This window comes from Apaloderma vittatum, unplaced genomic scaffold, assembly GCF_000703405.1.
Source record: "Apaloderma vittatum isolate BGI_N311 unplaced genomic scaffold, ASM70340v1 scaffold7313, whole genome shotgun sequence".
In the NCBI taxonomy this organism is placed as follows: Eukaryota; Metazoa; Chordata; class Aves; order Trogoniformes; family Trogonidae; genus Apaloderma; species Apaloderma vittatum.
The window spans coordinates 29,229-41,917 of NW_009706480.1; the positions used below are offsets into that span (position 1 = coordinate 29,229).

Below are 12,689 nucleotides of genomic sequence, written 5' to 3' on the forward strand. Positions count from 1 at the left end.
AGGAAATTTTCAAGAAGGGGGACAAAAAAAAAAAAAAAATCAACAAAACGGTAAAAGTCACTGTGTGACAACCTGCCGGGCAGGGAGAGTGGGCAGCAGACACTGCATCAACTTGCTGAGAATGAGCAGAGTCCAGGCGCTTGGCAGGACAAAGAATGAAGGAGTACAGATGGCAGTGCTTCATTAAAATGCTACTTTACTGCCAAAAACTTGCAAGACAAAGAGGAATAAAGTTCTTTGATGTGCAATACAGCAAGTTAAGAAGACGTACCTAACGTTTTGATTTGTACGGAGCCTACCTATATTGTAAACACACACTTTCTGAGAAGTTATTTCAATTTACTTTGCTATGGGTTATGGTGTGTATTCAATCAAATGCAGCATTCCAAGGCTCAAAACTGACTGAGTGGTTTTCAATAGATGGGCATATGATTTTTCCAATATCATACTAGTATTTTACATCACAAATACAATAAAAACAAGTGATGGTATTTCTAGGACAGTTCCAAGATTCAAATAAAAAAAATCATCAGAACCGTTCTAAAATAAGATATTATACATAATCAAATCATGTTAAACAGCACACTCTCGGCAAGCAGCTAATTACAAGCATTCTGCTGGTCATGTTTTTCACACAGAAGTCATTCAATAGCACATAAATATTTCCTTTTCTGATCTGCTTCTTTTTACAAAACCATTCATCAGATTCACAGAATTAGTACAAGTAAGGCACATTAGCATATATCATAAAACTCACAATAATAACAAAGAGTTGTAAAGATTTAAGGACTAATTCCTTCTTTGCAGTGATTTCTGAACCAAAGGAGACTTTATCAGTAGAACCCTCCTACGTTGACATTACTCTTATTTCTGTTGCAGCCAACTGTGGTGGGTGCAATGCTGTGCATCACCATGGACATAAATAATTAAACTAAGAACCATGTGTGGTAACAAATCCCATTTTCAGACCTTGCAGAGAAATCAGACATGTCGTTCATGATGTTCGTTACGAGCACAGACTAAGTTTTAGAGCTCTATGGAAGTCAGTTTCCAGTTATCAAAATAAAAGGGGATATTGCATGTGTCTCTGAGCATGTTATTGTTTCCCTAGAACAAATATTGCTTAAGGTAGAAAGGATGCTGTAGTATTGAATCTACTTGCATAATGAATCCTAAATGCTGATGTCTCAGATTCTACTAAATTAAACAAAATACAGGTTTTCCTTCTTCCACCCCCCACCCTGCCCCCAGCCAAAGGACTCTCTTTCCCACAGAAGATTCATTTACACACAACACAGCTTTTAATTAGAAGCATAATTTACAGTAAAAATTCTTTACATTACACCTCTGCTATCAAAAAAAACATGAAATCTTTCATTTAAAGTTGTAATTATACATTAAAAAATAGAACACTATTTCCTTAACAGGAAGAATGAATTTGAACATCTTCAGATCAGATTTCTTTATTGCGGCTTTTGAGTCAAAGGTCAGTCACTTTATTCTCTAACGCAGCTGCTATTTGCTGTAAACGGAAGGCAAGCTGCATTTTTTGTGCAGCTGGATCCTCTTCAAGTGCATTTATAATCTGGAAGAGATAAACACAGAATATTTAGAATCATTTAGCTTAAAATATATTAAATAGTTCCCGGACCAAGCGTTTGATACTACTTCAGTTGTGTTCACTCTGTACCAAAGATACAGTCCATCCAGTAGGCTCCATGTTCTATTTTTGCACCAAGGCAATAAAAATGATCGTCTCAGCTACTTTATCTAAGTTGCTGTAATGTTTCCCATTATGCTGGGATCCAAGCAAATTAATAGGTAGTATCTTGTGAAATACTACATTCCCAGACGGAGCAGGCAGAGAGAAAAACGTCTTTAAAGCTATTTAAGAAAGTGCTTTTCCTTACAGTGCACCCTATGAGGCTTAAAGGTCATTTCTCAGCAGTAATTACACCCCATCCCCAAGAGCTTTGGTTGTGAGAAGCTCCTGGGTGGTCCACGCAGAGGCATTAGGTAGGGCAGCGCGAGGTCTCTGGTGTCTCTAGGCAATATGATGAAGGAAATGGTCTGGCCACAACGTCAGGGAGCTGCCGGCAGCTCCCCTTTGGCTCACGCCAAGAAATGCCAGGGCTCTGGCCTGGCACCACGCAGCTCAGGAAGTAAATTGCTCATGTGAGGAGCGCCCCAGCATCCTGTGCGCAGCCTCTGCTGTACAGGATGTATATAGGAAGCTATGACTCCAAGACACAAGGGATTTGAACACAAGAGCTAGAAAAGGTCAACTGTTATGAGAAGGCTTTTCTTCAAATAGAGTTTTTTAGGGCTTCTCAAGATCAAATTTCAAAGGTTTCGAAAGGTTTTCATTTCCACCATCCTTTAGGGAAACTTTTCCACCAACTATCAGATTTCTCCATTAGAAGAGTGTGTTACATGGCAAAACCATTCATTTTCTAGAACTGGCTTCATTAATAGAAGTCAGACACTGTAATCAAGCAAAAACCTTTAGCTCTGTTCAAATACTCTATAAACTTGCAAGTACAAGAACTGGAGAATGAGAGTTTGCCTGTCACTACCTGTGGTTCTTCCTACTTTCTTGTGCATCATTGACAATGGGGATTAATGCAGTTGGTATCAGTCCAGCCAACAATTACACTTTGAAGGGCTGGTATAGCATCTGAGTTTCAAACACCAGAGCAAATTTGTTTAGAAATAATTATTTTAATGGTTTTGTTTTTAAAGCGTGAAAACATTTTACAAGACAGAGTTAATAAACACTTATTACAGTGTTTAAATTGGGCCTAATTTAATTTGATATTGTTCCCTTAATTTAAACAATTATGTCTAGCTGTAACTCCTGAAATCTAGACTAAATAATTCATTATTATCTCTGCTGGTGAATATATCCTTCATATAAATGTGGACAATTAGAATGTACCCACTTAGTCACTGTCAAGCCCTGCAGAGATGCAGAAGGTACCATGCATGCTGGGAACCACTGCGTCAGTAATAAAGACAAGGGCAGCTGCAAAATGTTCCAATTTATGCAAATTAAAACATTTTCATGGAAAATAAATAAGCTCGATTAATTTTACTGAATGGTTCTTGACAGATTATCTCCATAACTCTGAATTAGGAGCCTTTTCATCAGATGCACCTTGTTGTTATGCAGTGACGTAAGTGAAAGGAAGAGCTGCGGCTACGCACTGGGCTTTGCTGGTCGGCCACTGACAAGTCCCACGGACTGGTGGCTCCCCCTGTGCCGGTCACCAAGTGCGAAACCACGAGCAGAGGCAAGGACACAGGGGTGTGGAAGGATCAGGGCTTTACCCTGTTATCCAGGGTCACCGAGTGTTTCTGTAAGAGGTCGGGCAACGTATATATTCGGGAAGGCGCTGGAAGCCAGCCTGGTTAGTGCTGGGGATGAGGGGCAAGGAAACCAGCGCCATCGGGTTGGCCTGCATTCCTCTTGGCTGCTTCCCCGATCGACCCTCCTTGCAAGACTTCTCTGGGTGATTTGATTTTCTCTGCTTGCATCTGTTTTAAATCTGCGAGAGGCTGACTGCTCCTGTAGCAAGCAGCTGCAGTGAAGCTGAAGATGAGACCCACTGCCTCTAACGCTAAATATAAGTGAAAACATGAACTGTGCTGAGGTGCAAGACAGACCAAAGAGAGCTCCCATGTGCTGTACTCCTTTTTGATTCAGCATCTGTTCTTACTTGCTTTGATTTAATTCTGAGAGTTTTCTGGAGGCATTCATTTCCATGGAAACCTTTGAATACAAGTTTCCTTCTCTCTTTTTGTTTTCAGATTAAGATTGGAGAGCCATAGCCACAGCCCAGCTACGCTGGGATATTCTTTGTCCCCCTGTCCACAGGGTGTGAAAAACCCAAGAAAAGTTTGGAACTAAGTCTGTGAGCCTCCTTTTGAATCAGGCCATATTCAACAGTTACTCTACTTTGGTTTACGTTGGGCAGGCACTTCACTGGACACAGCAAAAGAGGGATGGTAACATGCAAGAAAGTTTTAAGTGCATCTTAACTAATAAAAAAGACACAGCTCCATTCCTACAAGCAAAACAAGTTTAATGGACTATTCCTAATTAAAAAAACATCGGCTTGAAACTTGATATAGCTCTGATGACTACTTTTTGTTTGTTGACATTCTTACATCCTAATTCCTAAGAATTAGGACTCCAGGATTGAAGAGAAATGATTTTTAAATCTAATTCTCTTTCAGAATGTCCTGGTTTTAGCCAAAAATCCCAGTTTTGTTTAGTGATTTTTACTTTTCAGTTTAGTCTCTTCTAAAAGACTGCACTTTTTGAAGTCAGCAGCATGTTTTTGCAGTCAGCGTGTGCTACTGGCAGTGATAACACCTCATGTTTACAGTTAATACCTGAGACTGGGATGCAGGCAGGCTCTTGCTGATACTTATTCCAGTGGTGACCAAGGCCACTGCTGGCTCTGTGTGCCACGCTGGGGGTGCCGGGTAGTGAGAGGGGTCACAAGGAAGTGAAAGGTTAAGGTTGCACCTCTGGGAGGTAATAGACAGTACAGGTGACCAATGAGAGTATTCCATTCCATATACATCATATTTAGTATAAATTGAGTGATCATGAGAGTTGCTGCCCTTCTTTCCTCTTTTCTGCAATGACCGGTGTCCAGGGAGGACTCCGTCCAATCTCCTGCTTTTGATCTGGATCCTGAGTTCCCGAATCCAGCTCCCTGTATCCAGCTCTTGCCGTCGCTGAGCCTGGGGCTTCCCCAGTGACTCCTGCTCTGCAGCATCAGCAGGGATTGCTATCGGTGGGGAGGTAGTCAGGTTCAATATCAGGCTTACATATAGTATATAGTTTCTTTATTTTTATCATTTCACTATGATTTCCATTGTTTCATTAAAGCTGTTCTAGTTTTTCTTCTCTAACCTGTAAGTCTCTCTGCCTCATTCCCTTTTCCTTCCCATTTAGGGGAAAAGAGGGGCTTAGAGAGTATCTGTAGTGTTTAGTGGCCGGCCCAGCCTTAAACTCACGACATAGGTCTTGTTAAACTATCAGTACCAAAATCAGACAGCCCATAATTAAATTGTTGATTTATAAGAATACACCCTTGACCAGCGTGATTGCCAAGCAAGGTGCCTAACTGCAAAGTTAGAGCTTTCTGTTCAGCATTGCTTTTACCTGATTATCCCGGGAATTCCAGAAGTTGTTCCTTTAGACTGATGTTAGCTGACATATTTTTTTTCCATTGATATTAAATAAAATTAAAACAAAAGCTGTGACTTACCTCATCATAGTATTTGTTAGTGTACTGGTAGAGTTGGTGTAGAGCCACAAGCGTATTTAAGGAATCGGTATGTGCCTGTTAAACAACACAAGTGGGCGGTAAACATGTCAAAATATGATCACAGGCAGCTGAAAGTTAGGCACATGCACAACTGTAGGATACAATATACAAGATTTCCAAAAGGAAGGTCTGCGTCCTGTAGCTTTTGTTAAATGACAGTTGGGGCAGAAAAAAGGGCTGAGAAAATTCGTGTTTGGTGATTTTTAGATCGAGACTTTTCCGCTGGTTTTTTTCCAGCCTGGCCACAACTCTTAACGCTGGAGGTGGAAAAAATTTTGAACTCTGAACGTCAAACCACGGGCTACAACTCAAACATCTGCTAACAGCATGGGTATGTATAACTGAAACATTTACTCAGTACAATCTACATACTGTTGAGATGTTAAGCATTGGTTCTGTTACTGTTGTGGCTGTTTGAAATCCTTTCTCCAGCTCTTTATAACTCTTTGAAAATATTCCCACCTCAGTACAGCAAAGGTGTAACTCATCAAGATCATGAGCACAGGTATTTTTGGAAAAAGCTATCTGAATCATGAAGATGGAAAGGGGGGAGTGAAAGACAGAGAAAAAGGACAGTAAATGAAACAGGAAATAGCTCTTCCATTACCTCTTCCTCCTTTGCCCCTGACACTTACTGAACGTGCTTTACCTCTCTAAACAGATGTTTTTCATTGAAACATATAGGATTGAAGTCTCTAGCTATACATATAGTCCTTTAAGTTAGTTAAGAAAATGAAGAATTGCAAAATATTTCTACTGGCATAAATGATTACCCAAGGCAAAAAGCAGCAGAGGAACATCCATCTTCCCTTGCTCTATAAAAGTCACTTCCAGAGCTGGTCAAAATTTGCAGTGTTCAATCATTCTTTCCACATTAATTTTTATCGTAATTTATAATGTAAATAGAAATGATCAACATATTCTGATGTCAAAACATTCTGTTGAATTTACTTTTAATCACCAACTGTTTTATTTTTATACACATCTCAATTTGTATAATAAATAAAGTGAACTGGAAAATGAAATGTCACGGCAGATGAGTTTTGTAGTGAATGACTGGAAATAGATATGCTCTCGTGAGGATGTTGATCTCCAAAACGTTAGGTCCTAAGGGCACTGAAATAAACAAACCATAAAAAATTCCCCAAACATCCTCCTTAAGTTAGAACTCTTCAACTAAATTAAGCAAATGAGCAAACTAACCAGTATGTGCACTGCCCTGCTGCTCAGGCTAAACAAGATCTTGTAAGACTGGTGAGGGCCTCTCCTGGTTCTCCAAGTTAAATCGAGTGCTTCGAAGGCATGAGCCTGCTCTAGCTAAGTTGAGCTGCAGAGCAGACAGGCTCTTTTAAGCCTGAAGCGGGTTTTGTAGTGTCTTTGCTCCACTAGTCTCCAGAGTCCTCAGCCAGCAACACCCCACTCTGCTCTTCTCCATGAGAGGTAACCCCCAATGAGCCACGGTACAAGAAGAAGAAGAAGTGCCGCTGAACGAGCCGCACGGGGAGCGTCTCGCAGCATGAAGCAGAAGTTTTTCCCTCATACCGATGCTCTAACATAGGCTTTATTTCTCCTTTTTCTCTTCTGGAATGTAATTTTTTGCTGTAGTATCACTCTGAATTCAGTTATTACTTGTTATCAGTATGATCAATGCTAAAAATCCTCTTTATGCTCTGAAGATAAAACACAATTCAAGAATGCTCTAATTTTTCCTCAATGGATGTGGAAAGAATCCAAACATTTTGCTCTGGCACCTACATCACTTAGGTAGATTAGTGATGATAAATAACCCTCCTTGGTTCCATTCAATGACCAACATTTCAAAGGGCTAAAAGGCATGAATACACTCAACAGGAGTATTTTAGAGATTTGTGAAATAACTCATTTGATGATTGCACATACAGAACTCCCTGCTGTTGAGATAGAAAGAGAAGACAAAGAAAAACAATGCTGTATTTGGGTCCAATATCAGTAAAAGAAAATGGAATTCATTCTTACCCTAGAAATCTCTGCTAGATGGGTATTCATATCTTGGTCACTAACTGGTACCATCTGACGAATACCTTTGTAGTAACTGCAACAGATGAAAACAGACTTTCAGTGAGCTGAAATACACTGTGATTTCCTGGTAATTCTGTCTTTCAATTTTGCAATTATTTTAAATGAGTTTCCTAATAAAGCAGGAGATGCTCTGCCACAACAGACCACTGATTCCTTTAGCAATCCTGCCTTCCACAGTCATTAGTGTCTTCAAAACAGAGACAAATCGTACCTGATTATACAGGGCCATACCACAGGAAAGAAATCTATTTATAATTGCAGCCAATGATTATTTTAGATCTTTAAACTTTTGAAGTCATCAGCTAGCAAGAGTTTTGTCCTGCGGCAGATCTTCTATGGTATTCACATGATTGCCAATTAGTAAATGAATAAAGTCAGAGGTGGAGTAGAAAAAAATGTGTTTGTGAAAATGTTTTCAAGATCTGAACATATGGGTAAAAATAACCACTGCAGAAAACAGCATCATATTTTCTCCTGAATAAATCTATCTGTCTGCACAGACATGATGCACTGGGTCATAATGGGGCTCCATTTCAACCCTGCCAATGCCACCATCAAGGGTACATTTTAAAGCTGAGGTGTAAAATTTTAAATATTTGGCAGTTGACTTTGATTATCACTTTTCTTCTTACACAGGCATCAAGCCCTAAGAACTCCAAATAAGCATGAAAAGAATCTATACTTACTCTTCCACCATTTTCTTATAGTTAGAGATTTCTTTTGCGTAAAGTAATTTATTACTTGGAGAATCCTGAAAAATTTATAATAGAGAGAAACTTGGTTGATTTATGAGCACCTCTAGGAAACAAAAGAAAGTCAAGAACTTAAGATCAAGCCTTTATATTCACATGCACTTGACCTTTACAGATATTAACATTTGGATGCTTATTGACATTGCTGGGATTATTTGTCCTGAAGGCTGAAGTTTACACATGGCATTACTGGTGAGTTTTACAAATATATCAATGCAAGATGATAGTAAATTATTGGTGGACATGGAATAATCAGTTCTTAAACTTGCTTTTTATAAAAACAGTTTCTATTTTCTCCTTTTTTTAAGTATCAGTTGGCAGACTGCAGTGTAACACTGTCATGTTCACCAACCTGTTAAGTGATGAAATGCTAACTTCATTATAAAACTAAAAAGAAACCATCAAGGCTGTATCTCCTCAGAGAATGGGTATTGTCTAAGAGGATGCCCTTTGTCTTGTCAGGCATGAACGTAGTCAGGATGTAGAATGCAAATCACTTACTCTGCTTAATTTGTGCTCTGTTCTTGTGCAAGCATCCATGAAAGTCTGTGCAATGACTGACAAGGAAGCATCCACTACTTCGTGAACATGAACATCAAAGATGAAATGGGGATTTTTCAGTATGTTTACCCAGAATCTAAGAGGCAGGCTGCAAAGCAAGGGAAAAGATAAATAATCCTTTTTACACAATAAATGTTCTACAACAAGCAAATCACACGAAATTAAATACGGGTTTTGCATTTTGATCTCCTCGCAACAGTTGAAATTAATTTTGTATTTCAACATTTATACAAGCTGTCTGTTGTCTGGTTTCCATGTCTGAAAACTAAGCCTTCACATCTTTCACAGAAAAACTTATATGAGAAGAATCTGAAGTGCCCTAAAGTAGCAAGAAATGACGTCTGCATGGTTAGAGAAACTACCCGACTGGTATTTTATTAGATTTTATGCTCTGACATGTAAATCTAGTCACGTTTGCCTCTTGCTTTCCTATTCTCTGAGGCAAGACAAAAAGTAAAGTGGTAAATCTGCCAGCGACAACCCCACAGGTAGACTGGTTTCATTTTTGCAGCTTCTAGGTTTACAGGGAATCCTTTTGATCACATAAACATATTATCTCAATTAAAATGATTCTGAGAAATACAAATGAAATTTACTTTGATTTGCAGTGAGTGCCAGTACATATCTGGGAAGCACACTCCCATTTCTCTGCAAGTATTACTCTATTCATACCATACCTATTTGTTTTCCAGATGTGAATTGTATCTTCATCCTTGATGTCATGTTTTTCTGCTTGCTCATCAAGAAAGTCAAAGAAGTATTTCACAGCTGGTGGCACCACGTGGTTTGAGTTGAGCACGCTATGAAAGAAGTTATCTACGAACTGCTGAAGTGTCCCCTAAAAGCAAAATTAAAAAAAATCTATTATGCTCAGTGCCATCCTAGAATCTTTTCTTCCTATTGACACTAACAGCCCATAATCCAGTTGCAGTCACCAATGGCATTTATCCTGGGTGCAAAGGGTACCGGCTGACAAAAACCAAGGAACTTCTTAGTGCACTGACCTTGCAAACTGCGAACAGAGTAAAGACTTTCTAGAGAATAATTTTGCATTCTATCTGGAAAGGTGCCTCTAGCCCAACACATTCTATGATTCTGTGATTCCATGATGCTATGATTCCATGATGCTATGATTCTATGACACATCTGAAGAGCTGCATCTTCTCTCTCATTTTCACTCCAGCTTCCAGCCTCAGAACAGGGCAGGGACCGAGAAGGCAAGGAGCCCTAAGCCACTCTGCTGTCAGCAAGAACACATTGATGGTCCTTGGGTTGCAGGGGTAGCTGTGGTCCCAACCATAACACCTCACCAGCTCTATGTGAGTTAGTAAAGCTCCAGACTGATAAAAATCTATAAACTGTCCACTGAGAATAGTAAAGCGGTGGCTGCAAAGGAGTTACTAACAGAAGAGAGGGATGTAACTATCTTGCTGGCTCTTTGTCCTCAGCCTATGTCATGTGTACACAGACTTGCCTTCACATCTACTTTTGCACCAGGACAAATGGCCTTGTTAGCTGGAGCCAGACCATCCTCTTTTTCATGAGAAGCCTGGCTTCAGGGTCATTAAACACATTATTCTAAATTCTTCCCGCAAGGAGGAATGCTTTGCAAAATTATTTTGCTTGTGATTCATTCTGCAGTATAAGCACTAAAAATACTCTGAAGGGACTTATTATTTGAAAACAGTTTTATTTTTCTAGGTTATAACTGCAGTGTTGGACACACACAAGAACAGGGAAATATAAGGCCACACACAAGAACAGGGAAATATAAGGCTTTGTAGCAGTTTATGAAGCATTTGGTTCAAAAGAAAACCCACCAAAATATTATCTAAGCAGGTGGCACAGAGAATATCCATCTTTGTCTTGCAAGAAAAATCTGTATTTAATGAATAAATAATCATGGTTTTCAGCTTTAATCAGGAATTATACTTTATCTGTTTCCCAGTTATGTTCCTCAGGGCATGCTAAGCACCTGAAGCCCTGAAAACCAGCTTGTACATACATGACACATATTCAAGACTGTAGCCAAACACATGACGAACTTGCCTAATTTTCTCCAGTTGTACCACAAAATCTATAGAAGCAAAGTGTAACCATGGCACATTTGAGTCCTACCTTCACAGAAAGAAGTCTGGTCAGGTAGATTTCTGTAATTGCTTTGGTCCTCTCTTTTTCTTTTACGCTGCCCCGCTTTGATTTACCTTCATCTATTTCGTCTACTGGCCGGACTAGATGCCAGACCTTATTTTCATCTTCCAGAAGTGCATGTCCTAGAAACCGCAATCACAATAATTACAAAAAATGCCCCACACTCAAAACAGCTATATGCAAATAATCATATACATAAGCACATGTAAGATCTTCATGCCCTATCCTTAACATACCTGCCCTCTTGCCAAGAGGATCTAGATTACTCTGTTCCTGTCCAACATATACAACTCAAGTACTAAATATTCAATAATACATAAGCAGAAAAAACCCTTGCTTTTGTCAAGAGTAAAGGGAGAGGAAGAAATCATACAATAAGGAAACTTCTGTTTGGTCACGTAAGCACAGAATGTGTATTTTTTGAGGTCCACACACTGAAGTACTCTACCCCTCTGTGTATTCTCAGAGACATGATCGAGCTATGGAAACTCATCTAGGTCTGACTCCACAGCCACCACAGAAAGAGCAGCTGTAGCCTACTGTAGCTACAAGGAAAGATACTGTTGTAGCAGCTCTAGTGAATGCAGTAGTGGCAATTTAAGAATCTATGATCTCAACCTTTATTCCTAGGTATCACCGTTACAATTTACATTTTCACTCTAACTGCTGAGCTCAAAGTATAGTACCTCAGTTCAAACGTGCCTTTATCAGCATTTGACCAGTACCACTGACTTTGTAGCTCAAACTAGGAAAGATGCATCCCTTTGCTGACAAGGACGTAAACTCCAGCAGACGGAGGTAATGACTGCAACAAGTCCATAACCCATTACAGTATTGCTTTTAAATTTGTTTGTCAGTATTCGTAGCTTGAACCAGAGAAAGGGACTCACATCAAGCCTGTTACCATTTACCAGAAACAGAAGTAAACACCTGAATGTTAATGAAAACTCTGATGACAGCACCTTGTTGTGCTGTCTGGGGCTTGGCATGCATCTGGTCCCTGAGCTTACTTCAATGATCATACAGTGGAAGAAAGGGAGCCTTGCATTCCAGCATCATCGTGAAGGTTCAGACAAACTCTACGCTTGACAACCTTGTGTTACAAATAGTTCTGAAGAAGATGATACGACTGTTTTAACCCACAATTAATATCCCTTGGAAGAAAAGATTCTGCATCACAAACTTAGTTTCAAGTCTCCTGGTTTTGCTTTTACTTCTTTTAATTTCTGAATTTTTCTATCTACTTGGCATAGTCCCTAGAATCAATGGCGCTTTTCCAGTGGAAGTTACTCAATCAGTGCATTTAAAATCATCGAGGTCTTAAAAATGTGAAAGTTATTTTTCCCATAAAAATTGTGATTCAGCCCTATTGCACAAATTATTTTGCATTCCTGGAAAGTTTTATGCTTTAATATATGTATCTAACGTAACTGAATCCCAGTTACAGAAGTAAACACCAGTTTCTAATTGCATGCATTCTGCCCTTTCAAATTTTTGGCCATAGTAGTTTACTAAGTTCCTCAACAGCTACATCAAAATTTCCAGCTTGCACGTATGTTCAATATTTTACATCACAGAGGAAAATAGCACTTATGTGTAATCTCACCAAGCCAATACTTCTGCTTGAATCTATTTTATATATCCTCATGAAAAGCATTAGCTACGTGGGCCTTTACTTTTTAACTAAGTAGGGAAAAAAAAAATATCCCACATTAAATCATGTCCTTTCAGAGTCCTTGATTTGCTTTGGAAGTTTATGTGAACAGAGCAAGAAAGAAATAAAAGCCATCGCTTTATTTTGAAGCAGCTGCGATTTCGCAAT

At 39.3% G+C, this 12,689-nt stretch overlaps 1 protein-coding gene across 1 annotated transcript in view; it reads right to left on the bottom strand.

Annotated features, from left to right (window-relative positions):
- Positions 1-1,289: 1,289 nt before the first annotated feature.
- The window catches only part of PLXNB2 (plexin B2), an 82,697-nt gene continuing 71,297 nt past the window's right edge, over positions 1,290-12,689 (bottom strand). Inside the window, exons 29-35 of the mRNA XM_009865813.1 lie at positions 10,835-10,989; positions 9,394-9,554; positions 8,657-8,804; positions 8,090-8,154; positions 7,341-7,416; positions 5,286-5,360; positions 1,290-1,585 (exon numbers count right to left, since the gene is read on the bottom strand). Coding sequence (XP_009864115.1) covers positions 1,481-1,585; positions 5,286-5,360; positions 7,341-7,416; positions 8,090-8,154; positions 8,657-8,804; positions 9,394-9,554; positions 10,835-10,989 — 785 coding nt within the window. The 3' untranslated portion in view covers positions 1,290-1,480. The remainder of the gene's footprint in view (positions 1,586-5,285; positions 5,361-7,340; positions 7,417-8,089; positions 8,155-8,656; positions 8,805-9,393; positions 9,555-10,834; positions 10,990-12,689) is intronic.